Source organism: Perca flavescens, chromosome 9 (assembly GCF_004354835.1).
Source record: "Perca flavescens isolate YP-PL-M2 chromosome 9, PFLA_1.0, whole genome shotgun sequence".
Lineage (NCBI taxonomy): Eukaryota > Metazoa > Chordata > Actinopteri > Perciformes > Percidae > Perca > Perca flavescens.
Window position 1 is genome coordinate 14,989,648 of NC_041339.1, and position 24,678 is coordinate 15,014,325.

A 24,678-nucleotide genomic window follows, 5' to 3' on the forward strand; every position below is an offset into this window, starting at 1 on the left:
AGATAGGTGTTATGATCCATATAAAACAGAGACGAAACATTGGAGATGGTAATGATTTGAAATTCAGTCTCAAGCTTTCTGGCTTTTATTTATTATTGGCTACTCCACCCCAAAGCAGCTTGACAGTCATGAATCATGCCTGCCACAAGTCTTATAGATCAATCACATCTGTGAGACTTCCGCTCGGTATGACGTGTGAGTCACCCAATGTCTCCTCACATATGACAAACAACATCTGACAACAAAGTCCCACTCTAACTAACATATTTAGGTCACAGTTATACCGTATATCAAATGACCTGTAGTATGCACAAACACAAAACTGAATCAACACAATAATATTGAGCAATACGTTCATGATTTCTGTAGTTTTCTATTTGTTTAGTCTAGATATGACAGAAACCTCTTAATAATATTCAAGTTTAAGTTTAGGTATATATAAGTATTCTATATTTTTCTTATAGTGAACAAAGTAGTTGATCCTACTACGAATTATTTAGAATTAGTAGCCTGTGCAGCCAAAGGCTGACATATCTTATTCCATAGACCTACATCATTGTCCAAATATGAGTAAAAACACATTAATGAGCCCCACTGCAGAACTGATTGACATGATTCTTCAATACGATAGGCAATGTCGTTTATTTTCAGTCAAGTCCACATACTCTGTCCTGCTGCCAGAATAGGCCAGATATAATATAACATAAATATGAAAGTAGGCATTTGTTAATTCATATTTAAAGATTTACAGCTTCATAAAGAAGCTGTAGGCTTGGGGCTCAGAGGCGAACAGAGGCAAGACACATTAGAAAGTACTGAGAAACAGATAAAAACGCATTGTTGGTTTGTTTTATCGCCAGCCTTCTATTTTAAATACATACATACACTAAAAATCTATTTGCTATTTATCTGTTATTTTATATACTCATGGTGCTGGTAAACAGATAAACAAGTTGGTAGATTAATAGTGACGTATGATCTTGAAAGAAAAGACAGACTTCATGCCTCTTCACCTCAACTCTGTCAGATTAGACACCACCCTCTTTCCTGTCTCCGTCCCTGTATCAGTATGTCTGCAGTGCAACCCTACACACACCCCAAAAGACACACACAGATAAATACACAAACACAAAGATGTCCCTCCCCACTCTGAACACAAACACAGCTTGCTCACGATATTACAACAAGAAGGCCGTCGTGGGAATTAGGACTGCTTTCTTCTCCTGGACAACCTCTCCTCCCCCTCTCAAGGAGTAATGACATGGCCCTCTGCCCTGTGACATACATCACATTAGCAGGCTGTCACACAAAAACACTGTGTCCAGGTTAATGCCAGGTTTACGTTTCACTGGGAACATTTCACACATTCTCACTGTTAAAATATGGGGAATATGAGAGGCATTTCCAAAGTTAAGTATAGCCACTTCAGAGTGAGCGAGGAAATTTGAAACGTGTTTTGTTTTAACGTTTGTCTTGATTACAAGTCTTTTGAGCTTAGAATGAATCATTTTTAAATTATTTTGCATAAAATATAACTATTAAGTTAGCCTGGTTTGGAAATCGCTCAATGTGCACAGGAAAGATTTTTTATTAAAATACTACACAACTCCATACCACCCTTCAAGAATTATTTACAACTTTTAGATTTCTGTGAAAATTCCAAAGTGCTGACAGTAAAGATGCATGGTAACCTCTATTAAATTCAACCGCTGCTATCTAACCAGTGTTGACAGAGCCAAATGCCATGGCGTCAGGACACGATACCACCCTGTCCTTCAGGTTTCACTGCCCGATAAAGAGCTCATTATTAGCCTCTGGCTGTATTGCTAGACTCTGGGGCAAACAGACAAGGCTAAGCATGGTTCACATTATTGTCAGGGAGTGGTGTCTCACTGAGGAAGAGATAACCCAACACACTGACACATTAGTCGGTCACTGAATGCAGCACAGAGCAGTGGGATTCAGTGGGACAAATGTTCATACACATTACAGAACACGGGCAAGAGTTTGCACACAGACTAATGCACATAGACACCTTAACACCCACATACAGTCAGCTCTTCTTTCATGAACAACTCGGCAGAGAGGGGTTTCTGCAGCCAAAGTCATCTATGGGATTCTTTGTTTTGTTTCATGAGGACTTTTTTTTTTCCTCCTCCTCCTCTTTTCCCCATCCTTCTCTTACCCTGTGCAATTTCCTGCAGCCCTTCTTTCCCTCTCTTTCTCACTCCTCCACCTCTTATTTCTAACCCACTCTCGAGGTGTCAGGTTTCTACAGCTGGTTCACATTAGCGCCCCCCATCTCACGCACACCCCTCCCTCTTTCTCTCCCTTTCCCTCTGCACCCCTTCTCTACTTCGTTCTCTCCCTCCTCCTCCTCCTCTACCGCATGCTGACCTCTGCCTGTCCTGGCTGGCTGTGGGGGTTTCAATGAGCAGAGAGGAGTGGGTTGATTCTCACTCACTCAAGTAACGTCTCCCACCTCCTTCATTCCTTAATTCCTATGTCCCGAGCTCCCATAATCTTCTCCTCCCATCCCAAATCCCTAATTCCCCTTTTTCCTGTGTGCCAATTCTTTTCTCCTACCTCTCCACCTTCCTCTCCTCAACTACAACCCCACCACCAACTCCTCCTCCAGCCACTATTCTAGTCTCAGCTACGCTTAATAACTTCATCATGCTCTCCCCCTGCGGCCACCACAGAGAAAGAGTGTGAGAGAGCATAAACCAGCTCACATTTCAATCCCTGGATCATTCCCTGGCTTGGCTAGAGCATATTCACTGTACTGTAGTCCTGTGTGAGCATGCATGAACATCCCAAGTCAAGTGCAGAACACGTTACAGGCTTAGCTGTTGCTTCAATGCGTGGCTATGCGTATAGTTTGGTGGTGGAGGTTAATCGGGAACTCAGGAATCCTCGGCTAACAATAGAAATTGTAGCTGCAAGATGTCTGGTAGATCATTTATTTTTTATTTAACCTTTATTTATACAGGTAATATCAGTGAGACACAGGGTCTCATTCTCAAGAGACACCTGTTAAGGACAATACACAGCATCAGCTACAGACAGATACACAGATTTAAAATAGTATACACAATATGTACTATATACAATGGAATAGCTGGCTGGGGTGATGTGCTTGAAATCATTATCACATCTTTCAGATTTTTTTATAAATCACTGTATGGCAAATGTACATTCAGAATCACATATAAATGGGATGTTCAAGGCAATGGACTGTGTTAGTCATTACATGAGACCAAACTCTGCGTTTAAATCAAAAACTTTCTTCAGTCACTATATTACCTGGATGATTGAGATGAACGTTTACAGTCATAACAAGACCCAGAAGTGACACAAACAAACAGGGAAGCACTTTCTTTATCTCAAAGGTGAATGGTGGAGCCTGATCGGGGATCTCCCAAGACTGCTTTGAGTGTGTAAAATATATCTCAATGGGGAGTTACACCAGCATTAGGGCTGGGCAACATATCGATACCATATTGACATCGACATATAAGACTAGATATTGTCTTAAATTTTGGATATCGTGATATCATGATATGACACAAGTGGACTTTTCCTGGTTTTAGAGGCTGCATTAAGTGATGTCATTTTCTGAACTTACTTGACTGTTCTAGCTTTTCTATTATTTCCCTTTACCCACTTAGTCATTGTATCCACATTATTGTTGATTATTTATCAAAACTCATTGTGTAAATATTTTGTGAAAGCATCAATAGTCACACTACACACTACAATATCGCCACAATATCGACATTGAGGTATTTTGTCAAAAATCGCCCAGCTCTAACCAGCATGTGACTTTATCTGTACTACCTCGACTCAGGAAAGTCTACACTGAATGCTTTGATACCATTTCCTGCAGGCAGTCAAGTCAACTGCTGCTGCTGCTGCTACTACTGTACACTAAAAAGAAGGGAGCTTTAGTTAAATTACAGAGGCATTGGATGCAATAAGTATTGCAATTACAGACAAGAATTGAACCAAAGCAAAAAGCAAAAGAGAATAAACAGTCACATCTGGCCAATCTAAAGGAATATAATATGCTTAATACTGACAGATGTTTCTCAATAACACCACAGCCTTATCCCCAGCACTACATTAAGGAAGAGCACCTATAATTCAGACATCCCAGAGAGGGTTATTTGCCCTATCACAGAATGAGCAAGTTCTGCCAGATCCTTCTTATGTACTGCCAGTGTAAATGTAGTGTGTGGATAGGTCTGGCAATGGGAGACTGGCAGCAGCGTACCATTTAGGCCCATACATTAGCCAGTGCCATAGAGGAGAAGCCAGGAAAATTAAAATGCAAACAAACATAGATGAAAACTAAGGTTTAATTATGGGTTCTTTTTGGGGGGGAGGGAAACTAAGAGGTTTTGGGTTGTAGGTTTATTTTTGGTACACTCCCTCACTTCTCAGCATAGTTTTTTTCTTCTTATTTTGATACAGAAGAGCAGAGGCTGCAGAAATACCATCACAGGGGAGGCAGGCAGAGGGAGGTGTGAGAATGATGTCAACGTTGTATAGATAAAAAATAACTTGGAAAAAAAAAGAGAAAGGTGGACAAAGTGAAGAGAGCGCAATTAGGTGCAAGTAAAAGCCACAAAAGTAATAAGAGAACAAGACATACAGCAAGAAAAGGAAGCCAGGCAGTCAGACTGAAAAGCATCAGTGTAGACAGAAAAAGGAGTGCAAAGCAGGGTGGAGTCCAAACGAGGGACATGTGGTAAAATCTCGTTTAGAAACATGTTTAAAAAGATTCATCTGAGTGCCTGTGGTAGACAGCACATGACCCATTTTCTCTCTGAGTGCTCCTTCTGCCTGCCTCTCCATGTTGTTCTGTCATTATCTTGTTTCTGCAGTTGTTTAATGTGGAATCTCCAACAATAGATCTGTCGGCCAATCAAATTCTTTTTTTAACAAAATTCATAACAAAAAAGAATACAGTGTCCAGTGTCCACTCTTTACTTAAGGTCACTTAAAGGTGCAGTAGGTAAGACTTATAAAACTAACTTTCTGTCATAGTTGCTGAAACTGACCCTATGTTCCAGTAGAACTACATGAAGCAGGTAATAAAAAAAAAATCCGGCTCCTCTGGCACCACCTACAGCCTGTAGTGTGATTTGAAAAAATCCACCGCTCCCTGTTCAGATGCTCCAATCAGGGCCAGGGGGGGTGTCTAACTGCGTGTCAATCACTGCTCATGCACACGCATTCATTCTCCCTTGCGGGGGGAGGGGCTTAGGAGACCATTTTGGGCTTTGGCGGAAAGGGGGGAGGGACTGAGAAGTTGTCGATGTTCAAATTTTTTGGCTAAATCCTGGATCTTCGATCTGGCACTTTTAATAACTGAATTGCTCGTGTTTACCAAATGTATTGCTGCAGCCGACCCAAGGAGATTTTCTTCCAGCTAATTTCTTATTTTTTTGTATTTGGCATTCATTATGTCTATTCAAAAGTCTGCTTAGAACTTCCCACTGGCACACAAGCAAGTAGTAAATTCAAGAACAAGGTATTTTTGTGTTTCTTTTATGTATTTCGTTAATGTTTGTCTGTTGATGATTTAATAATAACTAAATGTTCAGTCAAATGTAATTGAATTAAGTAACAATAGTTACTTTACTTTATTGACTGACTCTTTTTTATAATTAAGTAAGTGACGATGCACTAAAACTCATCCTGGTGAGAGCCTTTGCATTACAGTGCATGTATAGAGAATGCCTTATGACTTTACAAAACAAAATAACAACAAAACGGAGGTACGTCTGACCCCACAGTGTCATCGTCCATGTGTGACAGAGAGCCACTTGTCACCTTACTGTATGTGGGTTTATGGTCTGGTTGCTACATTCCCCACTGCTTTGTAAGGCTTCCTCTTTCTGAGAGCGGGTTTGAATCTCCAAGTCACCAAGCAGCCTGATGTGCATCTGCTTCTATCCGTTTGTTTGTTTTACCCTTTGGTTTGTTCTTGACCGGGTCTTTTATCGTGGTGATCCCCAAAGAGAGGGTCAGATCCCAGTGGGCTTTGACAGCAGGCCATGTTAGCACTAGTGCTGAAAGGATCAGTCAGTTAATTCACTGACAGGAAATTAACTGACAACTGTTTTAGTATTTGATTATAAGGTATGTATCAAGCAGAAATACAACACTATGTAAATACAAGACTTCTAAAAAAAGAAAGAAATTGTGATTACCCTTTTTTTTCACAAATTAAACAATTGATTAATTATTTCACTGATTAATTGATAAAACAAAATAATCCTCAGTTGCAGCCATGGCTGGCACTAATGAACAGTCTACTCATCATTTGGGCCCTTAAAACACACACTTAAGAGACACACAGAACTACCACATGTCCACCATCCAAACACTGAACCGGACGTGACTGAACTTTCTGTGCTAGCGTGTGAACCAGCGTCCTAGGCTCATGGTGCCCTTGAGATACACGCAGACAGCGCACATACACAAACATATACACAAAGAAACACTTATCATGGTGGTTCCAGTCCAAACCACATCTACATTGCTGTTAGCTGCGCTGAAGGGAAGGAGATAAGTCTTTGGAGAGTAAGAGAGGGAAATCACGGCCGTGGGTTAGGGTTGGGCTGATGTTTACTGAATTGCAATATGACGATGTCCACAGAGAAACATCACAATGGATGATGACATCGTTCGTCGACATAATGATCAGTCTCTCCTCTCTGCTGCGCTGCTTGACTCAGTGCTCAGCACTCCGACTGCAGACGTTGGCTGCGTTAATCATCCAATCGGAAACTGAGAACTGGGAAGCATCATGATGTCTGTTGTGAAATCACGGCTGTTGGCCATCACCCATAAACAATGACACCATCCATCGGATGATGACCAATCCTTCAGTAGACTTTAGTTTGGATCATATGCCTAATAGGGATGGTTTCCTGAATCAATTCCGAATCACAAGGCCCTGCTTCAATTGGATTTCCGATTTGATTCATTATCGATTTGATCAGCAATATTTCAGTTACTATACCAATTTTGCTTGAATATGAAAGAGATTCTCAGAACTAATGCTGTAAATTGTACAAAGAACCCTCTAACCTGGTGCAATATTAAAACATATTAATGTTGATGTTAAGAATTGACCCTAAAGCAGTTACATAAACAGAAAAAGTGCTTTCTTTAGTACAGACGGTGTGAAGCAGGGAAGATATACCTAAAGCCATACATCTGTGAAAATGTCCATGAAAACAAATGTATCTAACTTTGGAGCGTTATTTAGCATAACATGGATTTCTTGGATCATAGTTTCAATTTCATTTAAAACGGAAGCTCTTAAAAGATCGATTTCAGGATTTTATGAATCAATATCAGATCATTCAAATGAGGATCAATTTGAATCGGAAAATGTATTTTTTATACCCAACCTTAATGCCTAACCCACTTAAAATGTGTATGTGAGTGAGTGAGTGAGTGAGTGAGTGTGTGTGTGTGAGCATATTTCTTCTTTGTCTCTGTCATCCCACTGTCTACTCTGGTACCCCCCTTTTTTTTTTTTTTTTTTATAAACTGTCGGAGCAAAAAAATCCTCAACTAAGCTCTACAAACACACAGCTATGCATGAGAGAGGGAGCAGATATGGCTATGATAAAGGCAAAAGGGTAAAAATCTGGACAATAACGGGGTTGTGGGAGAAGGATTAGGAGGCCTGGTGAGTTGTGTCCAGAGGCATCTAAATCTCTGAAGCAGAGAGAGGGACAGAGGCATGGATGGATGAGTGACAGTTTGATGAAGGAGGCGTAGCAAGAGGGAAATTACACTCCCCTCTCTGCTCCGCTTCTCGCTCGTCTCCCTCCCCCCCCCACCACCCCTTCGCTGCTCTCTCATCATTAGTAAGGAGTTGTGCTCCGAGGTATTCCTCCTCAAATTACCTGAAAAAAAGACATGCTCTTTTCTGTTGGCCCTTTCTCTTCCTCTGTCTGCCCCAAAGGCAAATTCGACCTGTCAGATCAAACAGGCAGCAGGTCTACACAACACAGTAACTCTCTCCTCTCACTCTTATGAAAAGCTTTTTTTTTTAATAAACATAAAGGCATGACAGTGACTGCAAGAGAATAAGAGAGTGAGAAAAAAAAGCATCGAAAAGGGAGGGAGAGTTAATCAGTTTGCACCACGGCCCAACAGCAGACAAAGAGATCTTGTTCTGGAAGAAAATAGGGTTTGGACAACTTAATGTGTGTAGCCTCACTCTTGATTGGACAGCTCAGGTATTAAGTCAGTGAGTCAGACTCCATGTTAGTGTCAGGAATCCTCTGTGGCCCACAAACAAGACCACTGTTTCTGTGCTCTTCGCCAATACCTCATCAGAAACTATTTAGGTATCCCTTCAGGAATTATGAAAGTTACAAATATTTGCCAAGCAAGCTTGTGACGTGCTCAAATCCAAACCGAGACACACTCACAACACACACCTTTTTCTTTCACCTATTTCTGATGGCTTGCAGTGGCACCGGTTAGACGGCTTCCCTGCACCCTGCCCTGCTAGTCTGCTAGTCAACCTCTCCCATGCACTTTAACTCTCTTTAACAATATTCGTCTTGTCCAAAATCAGACATATGAGCTTTCTATGCAAACACGAATTTCCAACCCATTTTCAAATGCATTTCTTCTGCAAATGTCACTGCCTTAGTCTATGCGACTGAGATGCATGCTAGCACACGCCTATTAAAAGTTTCCCCTTTCTCCTTTCCCTTCTCCTTTTCTGTCTTAAATGAAAAGTATTTTTTAAGGAATTAAATGACGTAAAACAGAAAGTAGAGTAGTAGTTTTATGTTTTTTTTTGGGAGTTTCCAGAACGTATGGAAACTCTTTAGAAGTGGCACTTGAGGCAAGATGCACAGAAGCTCACTCTGTTGAAAACCAAAACAGGGCCTTGTCTCCACTGTGCAGAGGTTTCATTACAATATCAAACAACAACTTATGTATTAGTATATAGTATTGTAGTATATGTTTTTTCCTGTTGTAACATTAACTGAGTAAAGTTAAAAACATGGAGACTTGATCTGGCTTCCCACTCTCAGCATTAAAAACAGGCTGGCCAACTGTACACTAGGTATGTCTTAAAATGTATTGGAAAACAGATGTAACTGTCTACCAGTTGTATATTATTAACTGTCTGTTTAATTATACAGGTAATCCCAGTGTGACCCCAGATGTGATCCATGTGACATAATTAGGCTGGTCCGAGCCAAAGGGCCAAAGTGACTGTTTACTTACAACCGGCTGCCTTTAATATACTGAGGAGACTAACAAATACATAATTTGATTTTTACACAATGAGCCTTTTGACCAGCAGCACAGTGCAGACGGGACCAGACAGCGTCGAGTGTGTGCATGTGTGTGTGTGTGTGTGTGTTAATCTTTGCTTGTGCATTGCAAAAATAATTGACTGACTAGTTAATCGCTCTAACAGTAGGCCTGCGCTCTGTCAGCTGACCGCTCTCAACTGAGAGACTCACTCTGTGTCTTCAGGGCAAGAAGCCTCTCTGCTGTTTTTCTTTTATCATCAATATCATAATTTAATTCATATAATAAATACTGACTTCAGGAATGGAGACAGCTTGGCTGAGCGAGAGCGTGAGTAAATACAGCCGATATATCATCAGACTTCTCAAAAATTAAAAATTACTGGTTCCCTGGTACAAAAAAAACATTTATGTGTCATATTATTATTTACAATTGTAATTAAATAGTAGCAAAGGTAATAAAAACATAAAAAAAAAAAAAAACCTTAGAGGATGTGGTTAAACCTTAAACAGCTGCAAATGATTTGAATGTTGTTTCAGAGAAATATGCCAGAAAGTACTGGCATAAAGCACTGCTCTACTGGTACTGTATCCCTGTCTCCCCATATTAAGAAAACAGTTGTGAATGTGATTTTTGATCCAGACCTGTTTAAAAGTCATCTAACCAAGACAATCCAATCGTGTTTCCTCCACCTGAGAAAAGTGTCCAAAATTAAAAAGATGCCTATCGTGAGCTGTCCATCTAAAGATCATCCTAGCCTAGGTTTCATCACGTCTGCAGTGCACTAACCCTTATAGCAATCGCCCACACCAAACTAGTTCAAAATGCAGCTGTTAACCAACTAGCAAGATCATATCACATCACACACATCCTGACCTTACTTCACTGGTTGTCTGACTTTAGGATCCTGTGTCTATAGTGATACAACAGTTTACAGTGATACAACAGTTTACTCTGAATACAAAAATGCTTGTTTCTTGTCATCATGAAGAGTCTAATTGACTAAAACAGACACAGAGACACACACTACACACAGAGAATGACCTCCTTTGCACCTGCAGTACAATGTCTTTCTGACCTTCAATTACACAGGGGGAATGTCAAACACTGATTAAGGAATGTTACTTTTCCAGAAGTAGCAAAGTGTTGAAATTCCAAAAGCGCTGGGAACAGACACCATTGCGATTCACATCACATTGATGAAATATGAGCAGGTTCATGGTGTGTGTTCATTGGGAATTTGGCTCGGGAGTGGCAACACAATTATAAAGATAGCTTAGTCTTAATTACAAACTAGGATAAGCTGTCAGAGAGTGGAAGGCATAGATCAAACAGGCCACTGCTCTCCTTTTCACTACAGCACTTTTCCCTTAATGATCGGATTGCACCTCCGGTAGTAGAAAAGACTTCGGTAGACTGCAGGTTATGTCAAGTTTCCACAACAACATGGCATGTGCCAGGAAAAGAAAGGCTACACTAACATGTGTGGTAACAATGAGCCTAGTGGTAACATGCCATTTCTGATTGGATCTGTTTTCACTTTTCCCCACCCTCATCAATTAAAATGAATAGTTACTTTCTCATGTAATAAAAATGTCTCGTCATCGTCTGGACATCCCCCGGCAACAACAAATCAACGGGCAGTGAAATGTGTTGGCAATGCCTCAAGCTAGCAATTTATAGCAACAGGAGAGTTAGTAACAAAACCCCCGAAATGTCCTACTGTAAATAACATCTTGGAGGTGGAAATGTGTGTATTGGTATTGTTCCCAGTACTGGTGTACTTACTCAAACAGAGCAGCCTTTTATTCCCTCTTCCGTGCCTGAGCAAAACCTCATGGTCCCGTGAACAGGCTGGGGTTGATCTAAAAACCCTATTTCTGTACTGGCTTTCACATCCAACAATCCCCTCTATGATGTGTTTCTATTGCTGTGTTCACATTTTTGTTACAGTGTTGGGATGACAGCAGGAGTTAAACTGAAAAACTTGTTGTGTGTTTGGTCACAGATCCAGCTAGTTAATCTTACCTGCAGTATCCAGTGCCATTGTTGAAGGTCAGACATGTAGCGTTGTTAACACAAGGCGCCTTATCATCCATACACTGCAAAGCTGCAAGAGAGAAGAGACGAGTTAGAGTGGACAGTCAGAGAGGCACTTCACCTGCTAAACACTTTAAATATAGGCAATATTTGAAGTGTGACATTTTAATTACGTGTCACCACATGGCGGTATCTAAAGACAATCTTCACACCTTAAAACAGTAGAAAGTTGCATTAGCTTCAGGAACGTCCATTTTCTTATTTAAATACACAGATTTGGGACAATGACTGCTCCCAAATCTAATCAGTTATCCGCTGTGTTTACTGGTTTGCAGTTTCCATCATATCTTGTTCTTGTCTTATTGTGTCTAGACATACAGATACATCACGATGATGAGGATGTCCTCCTGCATCATGTGCCAAAAAGTTCCTCACAATCTGGATAGTTTTAGCCTTGCCTGCAGTGCTTCATTCCTAATGAATTTCAAAGCTTGCATTTCTCAAAACGTATCTAAGGGTTTCCCCCCAGAAAATTTGTCAGCCAAGGTGGTAAGATTCCCCACCCCTCTCAGGGAAACACTCCACATAGTCTACACGTTTCTCCTCCTTCCCCTCATCCTTACAGAGCTCATGCAGAAGGCTCACCACCTTTCTAACCAACTATGCAAAGCCAGCCTGAAGTCAGCCTGTGGTCACAGGGCAGCCGGATGGGCAGGCAGACAGAAATGAGCCTTGACGAAGACAACAAAGCCCAACTATCTCTCCGCCACTGAAACACTCACAGCCAGACACATCAGCTATTGTGTGGCCCGCTAGAAACACATGGCTCAAGTAGTCTTCACGCACACCATGCCGGCCGAACATGAAGTGTGCTGTTCTCAGTCTCAATGTGATGTAGTAGCCAAATGAAGGAAGCCACTGTGTGTGTGTGTGTGTGTGTGTGTGTGTGTGTGTGTGTGTGTGTGTGTGTGAGTGTGTGAGAGAGTAATTAAGCAAAATCGCTATAAAAATATTTGCACAGATTGTACAAATGTTGCTATGTTAACATTTTGTTTCATTTATAGTCCCATGTATGTCTATGAAACCCCACTCTGCAGAACAGAGCTCTTTGTACAAAACTGAGGGTAGGTCAGCTGATTTCGAAGAAACGCCATGTCTTCAGAAAAGAGTCATTGCATTACAGGAAGTGCGCTCAGCGATGGTGTTACTTCCTGCGCCTAGATTAATCACAGCGTCACTCAAGTTGAGGAGTCTTTGTGAAGGCCCCAAACTATTATTAACCTTATACTTGATATGATTTTGAGCTGTTTAAAGTTTTTTTGTTTTCAAGGGCTGGACATTCAGGGTACAGTCTCTGAACTGGTCTGGTCAGAGAGCGAGGGCAGACTATTGCCTTAGAGCAAGGCTGACAGACATAGTCCATTAGACATGGGGATACTATACATAAACCACTGTGAAATTCATAATCCCAAAAAGCACACACACACGCATGCCACTATGTGCACAACTGCACAGACACCCACTGTAATAAAGTATGAGTTGATATCAGGCTACTGCTGCAGTACACAGAAAAAAATACTGTGCTATTTTGGGACTATTTCTGTACTGAGCAGACATACGGTATGCACGCTTGCTACGAGTCAACACACGAAAATCATGCACACACGTAATAAATGCAGACAGCAGAAAATCCACACATATGCGGTTAGACCTGTGACACATTGGAACTTTCACTTTTGGTTTTGCTCATGTTTAAATCGAAATGTATAGTTTAATCTGCTTTTGAATACAAGACAAAAAGGACATAAAATGTGATTACAGTACGGTAAATCACACCATAGGGCACAACGAGATACCAGTTCTCTAGCAGCGAGCGGACCATTGCAAAATCAGCACGAGAAAAGAGTAATGCTGAGGGGGAGGAGGAAGGGCTGAGAAGACCATTGCAGTGAGTTAAGGAATGGAAGCAAGACAGCACAGACCAGAAAAGGCTACTCTCATCCCCCGCCTGGTTTGACGAGCTTCCCATGCTCGCTGTTGTCATGCCAGACACAATGATCTTACCAGATTTGAGACAGCCTGCCTGCTATTATTATGCCATTTTAACACACACACACACACACACACACACACACACACACACACACACACACACACACACACACACACACACACACACACACACACACACACACACACACACACACACACACACACACACACACACACACACACACACACACACACACACACACACACACCAATGATGTACATTCCCCGAAGGTTTGGAAAAGATTTCAGCAATCTGTCTCTCTAAAGTAAAACAAATAAAAAGTTCACACACATTCAAATGACTGGCCAGTGTGTTGTGATTCAGGTCACATATCACCCGCATTGTATCCTCTCTACCTGACTGTTCTCACACTTCACTATCAATGAACCATGGACAGGAACATTTCCCACGAATGAGAGCCTTGATAAGACCCAATCGACAAAGTCAACAGTAAAACTACAGGCAGATGGTGTGAGAGGTAAGAAAAAAACACACGGTTACCTGACTGAACGATTACTATTATGTGGACTATTCCTGATGAAAAAAATAGTCCACATTCCTTTTCTCACTCACTACCACTGCATCTTCCAGCTTGGTGCGTGTTTGATGTGTGTGTAATGGTGATGAGGGGAAGGGAAGTTTAAGTGGAGAACAAAAGCAGGAGATTTACAATGTCTGTTTGAAAGTATATACATACTGTCGATATCTATGTGTTTTAGGCAACCCTAACCCTTTTCTCAATGACCTCAACATGATAATACTAGTAATGTTATTTGTATAGCACTTTTCAAACATAGCTACAAAGTGCTTCTGAGAGAGAAAGAACAAAAGAGACATAAAAATGTATACAATGAATACTAAAATGTTAACAAAAAGAAGGAGAACCTTCTGATCTACTCTGAGTTTCAGTATGTAGATGTGGGAAAGGAAAACTATTCACTGTTGGGCTGGGTGGAAAATAAGAGAGGTCATCCAAGCTGTAGTGATAGGGATGTTTCCATCTACCTGTTTTTATGTACATTTTTTTTAAAAGCTGAAAAAAAGGACGAGTTGTAAGGAGTAGGTAACCATAAAGTCCCCCGTTTGATTCCAGGTGGGGGCCGTTGTAAGGATCAGAGGAGACTTCTTAATTCAAAAATAAGAGATGCCTGCTTAGGTGGGAAGCAGAAATGAAATGCCATGCTAAGCCCTGTAACTCTTGAAAATGTTTAACAGAAAAACATCAGTGGCTTGTTTTTCACTCTAGATCAAAAAAGTTATGGGTCACAGAAGTAAGCACAGGTATTGAAATATATAACTCCTGTTTCAGTAAAACAATCAATCAGCTAAGGTTCACAGCTGGCTTGCATCATCATCATCATCATCATCGTAAATGAGGATGACACTAATCAGTCCGCCAAAGTTTTAAAGCGGACTGCCTCATCTTAATGTACTGAGACAGTTCAGACAAGTCACCTCATTCATTGTTAGCCTGACTCGTTCTCTAAAGCCACCAGCAGGTTGACAGTTCTGATTTTATTTAAATATCTTCTTCTTGGATGTTGTGAAATTTGGTACAGACATTTGTGGTCCGATGAGGAAACTTTAATCCCATGACCTTTCCAGAAGCGCCATCATCAGGTCAGACATTCCCATCAGCCTCAACCGTACTTTGAATGTAATGTTAATGTCAGCATTCTATTCCATTACCACTCAACTAAGATGGTAAAATGATACCTGCTAAACATCAATGTTTTATCAATGCTCATTTACTGAGCTGTCCCCATTGCAAGAGGACCTTGGTTTTTGTAAACTGTAGTGAACGGCAACCAAAACTACTTTTGGATACATGGTGACCTAAATTCCAAGTAAAAACAACTTTAAATCATTCTCCTCTTTTTAAAACTGGATAGTTGTCTGTGAAAATGTGTAAACCCCTCCCCCCCCCTCCAAAAAAGCCGGGCCTTTAGTGTGAATAAAGTTTAAATAAAGAGAAAGCAGAAATCAGAGCCTTTAATGGTCTCGGCCGAAGAAAAAAAAAAAAGGGTTGTTGTGCTCAGCTGGCGTTACGCTGGTTCCTCCCTCAGCACTCGCCACTGCTTTGTCACCGACACCACAGCGGGTCCCTGGAGGGATCCAGCCATGTCATGAGAAGAAAAACAGACTGCCAAAGAGGTAGAATAAGGAGGGGCGAGGGACGGAGAGAGATCGAGGGGCTTTGGAGCTGAGGATTGAGGTGGGGAAGTAATTACGGACCTACAGACAAAGACTACACACGGACGGGTGTCCCTGAGCCCTGGCACACATCCATACAGCAGAGGGCAGGAAGTTGTTCGCGCTGAGTGAGGAAGTAACCCTATTTCCTGGAATTGCTGTACAAGCCTCCTATACCCAGCAGGCCAAACAGTCGTCATGGTAACTTGCAATAAAATACCCTTAGCTCAGCATGGAAGGAGGGAGATGAGGCTCAAACTAAACACTATAACCCTGAGGGAAGCTTTACAAGCACCACACAAACAGCAGACGAACAGAGCAGGGACTTTAAGACTTTAGTCTCCAAGTTCAGCTTTAGTTTAGAGGGTGGTGACATACTGTAAGAAACAGATCAGTGCCAACCGAAACGGCAAAAGGGTGTGATTACCAGGGAGGTCTCGAATGCATCTCCTAGATCTTATTTGTTTTTTCTTTAGTTTTTTAAATCAGTGGTAAAGGTCCCTTTATGAGGTTTTTTTTAACATTCATATGCGTTCCCCCAGCCTGCCTATGGTCCCCCAGTGGCTAGAAATGGCGATAGGTGTAAACCGAGCCCTGGGTATCCTGCTCTGCCTTTGAGAAAATGAAAGCTCAGATGGGCCGATCTGGAATCTTCTCCTTATGAGGTCATAAGGAGCAAGGTTACCTCCCCTTTCTCTGCTTTGCCTGCCCAGAGAATTTGGCCCACCCATGAGAGAGAGACATCATGGCTTTCAAACTAGCAAAGTGGCAGTTGGTCAAGGCCACCCCCCTCTCTCCTCCTCAATAGCTACAGACACAGAAATGGCACATACTAAGGGAAAGCTCATTGTGGGACTGGCTCTAGTGGCTGTAACTCTGCACCAAGGCTGAATTTCGGAGAAGAGGCTTCAGATACAGTATTAGGGGACCACTAAGGTCTATATAAAAGCATCCAAAGAGCACCATGTCATGGGACCTTTAAACCTGATCCATATCCGTTACTTTGTTTTATGTAACCCATTGCACTCTGGGTACACCAGCTGTCAAAAGCACCTGACCACCTGACGTTAAACACTAAAACCTATTCTTGAACCTATTCAACATAAATTAAAATTAAAGTAAACCACTGAATAGCATAAAAGATCAAATAGATGCCAGTAGTTTCTGTCAATGGAAATTAAATTAAGATGGAGGACAAAAATCTTGACTGGTACAGCCCCAGTAATTACCCTCTCAATGGAGACATCGCCTTGCTGTTGTAATCACTGGGAAAAGTTGGGAGAGTCTCATCTAAAAGTGCTGGCCTGCTGGCTCTGTGTGTGTGTGTGTGTGTGTGTGTGTGTGTGTGTGTGTGTGTGTGTGTGTGTGTGTGTGTGTGTGTGTTGGAAGGAGAAAGAGAAAAACAAGACAGACAGGAACAGGGAGAGCAGACCAGACAAGGCAATGTAGGGACTTTCCCTTGCTCTTTCATATCCTAACTTTTTTTTTCTTCAGAGTCAAAACTCAAAAAATCAGGACTATTGTTCAGACATGTTCAGTAACATCATATTGTTTCTGTTTTTTTACATCGTTTAAACTGAAGAGATAGTGTATTTTTAGTGCAAAATCAATTACTGGAACCTGTGACAGACTGTGTGACTGTATACACAAATGTATATATTCATATAAATGTAAATAACACACATGCCGGTATCCGGTGATGATACCATGTCTGCAGAAACGGCTCAACACTGGCTCCTGAGACACAAGCTGACATAGGGCTGGACGTTCTAACTTTACATACAGTATAAGAGGTGTGACCAGGGACACCATTTGAAATGATCACAGCATTTATAACATATTTTTCAAATGTTGTGATATTATGAATTCAGAAGCACACGGTACAAAGACAAACTCCCTTTCATCCTATTGTGTCAAATGTTTATCTTTTTCCTCCAGAGTGTATTTCAGATCTCATGCTGTGACGGATTCCGGTAAAGTTTGTCAGCATTCATATAGTTATCAGAACTGAACCGCCAGTCTCTAAGATCTCTCTCTCTCTCTCTCTCTCTCTCTCTCTCTCTCTCTCTAATAAAAGAAAAAAAGTTATGAGGAACAGTTCCTCAGAGTTTGCTAATGATATTAATAATACAGTAATTGCCTACAGCCTAGACCCTGGGTTCCCACCTCCGGACCCCCTACCTGCCCATTTCCCAGTTCCTCTGCTCGGGCACACCTAAACTGCTGAAATGCTTAAGCACAGTGAGGACTGGTAGATGGCATCATGTGTGTTCAAAACATAACACGATGAGTATGTTACTTACTACTATCAGTACGTCATGGATTTATTTTCCACTGCTCAGAGCCACTAAACTAAGGACGATGAAAGTGGTGTGTACGGTAGAAAACGCTCACATTTTGTGGGAAATTAACATTTTTAACACAGGCAAAATAAGCGACAGTCTTCTTGTACTTATTCACTAACTGCCGAGCTATTTGGCACTCAGTGAGTGTGAGGATCATCATTTCATCAGTGCTCATCATCCCGCATTAGTTTTAGGATTCACTCTCATCTGCAATATTATGTAGCCTACTGCTTTGGCGGGACATATCCCGTCCCGTCCCATCATTTGTCGGCTCGTCCGGATGCTCCCATATTGTTTTTATGTGGATACAGCGGCTCGGTGCCATAGCTATAAAACCAGTAAAATAAGCTTTTACCAAAAAGAATATATTCAGATGTAACCCCTTTGTTATCACAAAAATTTTGATTAGAATCTGTAGCCTTATTTAATTACATAATTTTTTCTCAGTAACGGATTACAATTGCATCACAGATTTATGGTTCTGGCGAGGCTCCACGCAGAGCTTTCGATGTAGCCCGCGTAAGTGGCCTGAAGTTTATACTTTTGCGTTGGCGTGTGCGTAGATCTCAGCAGGGCCGGCGTGTGTGCGTTTGTGTGTGTGTGTGTGTGTGGAGTGAGTGGTAGAGAGAATGAGAGAGTGACGTGATTAGCTTTGAAGCGACATAGTGAGAGAAACAAAGTGTCTCCCCTGTGCTTTCTGTAGGGCTGCCACCTCTTAGTCGATTAGTCAACTAATCGGTCGTTTTGGTCTTAGTCGACTAAGATTTCTTTAGTCGATTAGTCATTTTTTATGCCTATTCATGCTTAATTACTTATTTCCAAGAAACTTCTGAGCACATTTATGGTAAACACAAGATTTAAAGTGGTGCTTTTGCAGGATTAAACTCAGTTTTACAGATGGTTAATTAACTACATTTATATTGTGCTTTTCTAGTCTTAACCACCTCTCAAAGCACACAACTCTGTCAATTAAATCAACTAATCGATTAGTCGACTAAGAATTTCTTTAGTCGAGGACAACCCTAGCTTTCTGACCACGGTTGAGGATCTGTAGCAGGAAAAGTTAACCCTATCCTTTAATGTTGTTTATGGAGAAGGAGAACCAGGAAATGAGTAGGGTGAAATGCAGCGCCAACAATCCACGGCCGAGCGACGTGTCTTTATATTTTTCGAGAAGTGCCCTTCAGGCTACGTCTTAGGGTCCGACATATGTTTGTGTCTCCACGTACCTACGTACGAAGCCACGGCGTAGATTTAACGGAGAAGTATAAATCAAGCTTTACTCCCCATCGCTGTATGTGAATAAACTGATACTGCGACCCATTACAAAGTAGTTTCCCTCCGTCTCCTACCTGATGGGGCCAGCTTGGTTCATTACTCCATGCGCCCTGCCTGCCTGTCTCCAGGATTACGGGGCAGTGTTGGCCAAGGAATGCAGTCCGCAGTAATTCCCTGTTAATTTGCTAACCTGTTCAACAGTGCAGACACAACGCTCTGTAATCCCCTCGACCTTCACAGCCACAAAGACTATAGTAACAGTGCATGTGGTTCATGCAGGGCATGCACCTAGCTTCATTCCCATTTTGACTGGTATTTATTTAATGCGTCAGGATCAAAGTCAGTAAGAGCAAACTGGTCAAGCAGGCATTGGCGCTGTATTAGCACTGTGAAGCAAAATGGTAACAGGCCCATGACTGGGACTTCCACCTTGCCTGCTATGCATTTCATCTTCAAGACCTTAATCACAGCAGGTCCACACACACACACACACACACACACACACACACACACACACACACACACACACACACACACACACACACACACACACACACACACACACACACACACACACACACACACACACACACACACACACACACACACACACACACACACACACACATAAATAAATGGAAATACAGACACACATGCACCTGGAGCAAGTACCACAGACTTTCGCCCACTGAATCATACAGGTCGACATATTACTTACTACTCTCTCCCACCACAACCAACAAGTATGGGACCGAAACACATGTTTTTTCAACTACACTACTAATCAAAAGGGTGGAGAAGGCTGAAATGAATATAATCTGAAACATGAGCACACAGAAGATAAGAAAGAAACCAAAGCGAAAGCTTTGAGGGTGTCACAGAGGAGAGGTCTTAAGCCACATTAATAACACAGCCACAAGGCAGTGGGTAGAGCTAGTGGTCAGTAAATAATGCAGTTTTGTAGGCAGCTCAATAAATCTTATATAATAAAATCTTTGTCTTCAGAGCACAGGGCGAAGCATGGCGCAGATAAATCACATTTCACACCAGGCTCCAGCTTGGGTCAGATGCAAGTAAACCATGGGCGGCACAATTGCTGGCCTGTGTCAGTTTGTATCCACAATGCAGTACATACACACACACAAATAGATACGCACAAGCACGTCAGCTGTCTGCTGTTTGCACTGGGCAAATATATGCAACCATCCACATACCCACACCGTACAGGTAACACACTATGTCGTGTGCCACAAAGGTGGCACCTACGCTTCCTCTAGAATCAGTTTAACAATCAGCTACAACACTATGTAGCACAGTATTATTAGCCATGTTTCTGCATCACCACAGAGGGGCTTCATTGTCCTTTGCAGGCCTTCAGATTATAATTGAACAGGGAATAAACATTTCTTCTTTAGGGTTAGACTTTAGCAACGTTTTCAGCTCAATTAGCAAAGCAAACCACTGGAACGTATTGACAAATGCCAATGCAGCCTCTGGTATGCTGTTACAGGTAGTTTAAGAATGTGTCACATATCCATTTTTGCAGTCAGAGCTTACTAACACTGAGCAAAGAGAAAATACAGACACTATCATCTACTTCAGACAATAAACACCCCATTTCCACTGTCTCAGGGAATAGCATGCTTTAGTTGCTGCCAGGGTTCAAAATTAGCACCATTTACCACCCGAATGCTGGTAAAATATGTAAGTGGCTGGTGGATTTGCTGCATTCACCAGCCAAAATATGTTGTAACATATTGAGTGGCTGGTAAAATCTGAACATTCACTAGCCATTTGGCTGGTGGACAAAAATTTTAGTTTGAACCCTGCATGCTGCTATTGCATGCTCAGTTGCAATTATAATAAGCATTTCCACTGCACCACTTCACAGCAGGGGATCATTGTTGTGGCACTGCTTAGGAGTAAGGTTCAACTGTTCCTCCCAAACTGAGCTGTGATGCACTAAATTGATTGGTTTGACATGTGGCATGCGAGGAGACACAAAGCATTTTTTTATTTCTATATTCAGCAGTTTGCAGCTCTTTTCTGATTCATGTGCGATACTGGAGCTTTAATTGGAAGGTTAAGATAATGCTTTCAATCGCAAACATCTGGCAGGCTTTTATTCTGAAGAAGCTAGAGGAGGTGCAGCTGTATTTGTCACAGCGGTTAGAAATATTTAGCAATTTGATACAAAATCAGTCTATACAGCAAGCCACAGACATTGTTACACGGTTTTGTTGGCAAATCATTTGTAAACATTGCAAACAAGAAATGGGAAAACAACAAAAACAGTGAACTGGTTTAATAAAAATCTGCAGGCTACAAGCGCTTGTTGCAGTATGGGTATACCTTAAACCTCCTTTATGTCACTAAGGTACACAACACCGTATGGCCTTACTAACCCAACTATTTGGATGTTCAGCGGGAAAAAGGATAGATAGATGGAGAGAGGAAGGAAAAGAAAATCATGGGGCACAAAGCGTGCGCGCGTGTGTGTGTGTGTGCGTGCGTGCGTGCGAGCCTGAACAGAGAGGGAGGGAGGAATGTCAAACACCAACAACATTCCACTGCCTCTCCTTGCACTGCCTGCAGCACTTGCACATTGTCTTTTCTTCTTTTGTGTAACTTCTCTGTTCAAAAGTCACCTATATAGTCCGTGAAAAAAACGTGAGAAAGAATAGCAAGACTACATGTATCAACTCTGAGCTAAAAAGGCAAAAAAAAGAAAAACGTGAGCAGTTTCACTGCCTTGGCACCATTAAAAGGCTGCAGGCTGTGTCGTATTGCACATTTCTAAGAGCAAACACACATATGTAAAAAGAAACAAATTTTAAATTGCTGAGAAAGAAATTTGTGAACAAGGTCATATAAACAAGGCACACTCCAAATGAAGTTTTCAACATTACATTCATAAATTTCTGATCCCCAGGAAATTAAACATGAAAGTGTTATCTTATCTTAATCAGAGTAATCTATATCACTATAAATCATGGAGAAACAAACATGCACAATGTCAGTCAAAAGTTTAGAACATGTGCTTTTCTATATTTTAGCATTTTGGATTTTGCAATTTCAATGCAAGAGAACCTTTCATTCATCTGAGGAGACCTACTTCCTAATCACTGTGAGCTGACCCAAGACCTAAGTGTGTTTGGGACCTGCTATTGGACTCCAATTAGTAGGGGTGGGGGAAAAAATCGATACAGCATAGTATCGCGTTATTTTTTGTGGCAATACTGTATCAATACACAGATGCCAAGTATCGATCTTTTATGACATATGTGTTGGTCAGTCTGTCTGCTTGACAATCACATTTTGCGGCAATAAAATTTAAGTGAGATGACCAAACAGAGAAATTTATCTTTTTAGATAAAACAGATGTTGACAAAATTGTCCTTTTGGGGACATCATTTGAAATTGGGGAAAATCTGAAGTTGGAAAAAAGGTAATACATTGCAATATATCACAGAATATTGCAATATGTTTAAAATCGCAATAATATCGTATCGTGACATAAGTATCGGGATGATATCGTATCGTGAGGCCTCTGGTGATTCCCACCCCTACCAATTAGTGGACACTCATCAGTGCTTAATTAAAGACTGCACTAGAAAGTAAACCAGTTGTCCCTAAATATGCTATGTTAAATACACATAGACAGTGCTAGCAATGCAATGACAAATGAACAGTGCAGGTGCCTGATTACATTGTAGGTCATCTCAAGAAAATCACAAATATTTCTCAATTTATACACACATTCCTTTCTTATTAATACACATTTTAGAGCATTTACAGAGTGTGCTGTGCACTGACTTGACCACTGAACCAAAGTTCTGAACTGCAGGGTGGTCAAACCCTAGTAACTGGCAGTGCTATTGATGTTATACATAGGTAGCCTAAAATCTTGTGAAGGGAAAAAAGTTGGTTTCCTCGTGAAACTTACCAATAAAGATATTGGTGGATATTTGCCTTAAAATCTACATTTATCTTCTCACTCATCAATGTCAGCTCTCTTAATTCAGCAGGGCAGCCTAAACATGGTTAAGTGTCCATTTTGAATTCTTTCTCTTGCTCTCGCTGTTCAACATCTGGCCAGCGGTGCCACTCGGCTCAGAATGAACAGTCAATAGCAGTAGGACTGCCATAGTATCCATATCAACCAGACCTTAACCCTTTGAATTAGACACAGCGCGATGTTAGCTTCACTTTTAGTGATGATCCATCAATTTCTAGTCTTTTAAACTATGTGAAAATGGTCCAGCAAAGGTATTAATAATTTAATAGTAGTGATAACATAGAAACAAACAGTTGAGTATGTAACTCACTCAACCCCTATAAGAAGGATAAAGTTTTATCAAAGTAACATTACGTTGGCTAGCGTATGTTTTGAGACATAAGTTCCTCTCCAAATGCAGAAAGAACGAAACAATCACCGCAAAATGCTTTCAGCCTTGCATACATAGTTACTTTCAGGAACAGGCTTTGCTTTTTAAAAAAAGTTACGTTAACCTTTTCAAAGAAACTCACCTAGCTAGCGGATAGCTAACTTTAGTCAGACAAGTGTACAAGCGGTGTGTAGAGATGCTATGTCTGCCCCGTGTCCCGCAGATGCAGAGGCAACAAAACGTGATCATGACAAGTTATGAATTATTAGAAAATAACAATAGCGCTTCATCATAATCAACAACTTACCCAAAGAGAGGTGAATGAAACAGAAGACAAAGACTAGTGATTTGCCCGAGGAGAAACCGGGGATCTGCTCCATATTTTCTGTAAAATCCACATAAGGTCGCCAGCCCAAAGTTGAGCTGTCTCCCGGGACGGTAAGTTCTCAAAAAAGTCTTGTTGGAAATGGCTCACACGTAATTAATGGTGGAAAACCTACTTGTAGCGCCAAATTACAACATTTCAGTAATTTGTTACATGTGCTCTACGAACCGTTACGTTAAATACACAATTTAACTTCTATTAGTCAGACACGCCACCGAAAAAGCCTCCCACCTCTACGCTCACCAGTCACTAAAGTCACTGAGAGTGAAGAAACAAAAATCCATATCCTTCCGCTGAAGTCAGCAGAGATCTAGCGACGGGGTGAAAAGATGGTAAAAACGTGTTAAAAGCTTATATCTCAATTAGAGTGTTTGTTACCGCTTTAGAAAAATAGTATTACTCGATATACCCGTTAATATTACCCAGGACACAACGTCAAAACGCACTACAAGTTAAAGTTTTCTTTCTCTGTGTCGTCGCGGCGGAGGAATTTTTTCTCATTTTTCTACTTCTCGGAGCCTGGTATGACTCAAAATTAACCCGTTCAATGTTTTTTTTCTTTTCTCCCATGAACTGCACGTTTTTTCCCCCGATATTTCTTTGAACGCCCACTCTTGAATTGCTTGTTTTTTTCATGGCTAGAACTATTCATGCCAAGCTGCGTCCCAGGGTTCAGGTCTACGACGT

The 24,678-nt window shown here is 41.3% G+C and overlaps 1 protein-coding gene across 1 annotated transcript in view; it reads right to left on the bottom strand.

Annotated features, from left to right (window-relative positions):
• Positions 1-24,455, bottom strand: part of notch2 (notch receptor 2) — a 52,341-nt gene extending 27,886 nt beyond the window's left edge. The window contains 2 exon segments of the mRNA XM_028587885.1: positions 11,338-11,419; positions 23,914-24,455. Of these exon segments, the coding sequence (XP_028443686.1) occupies positions 11,338-11,419; positions 23,914-23,986 (155 nt within the window). The 5' untranslated portion in view covers positions 23,987-24,455.
• Between the last annotated feature and the right edge of the window lie 223 nt (positions 24,456-24,678).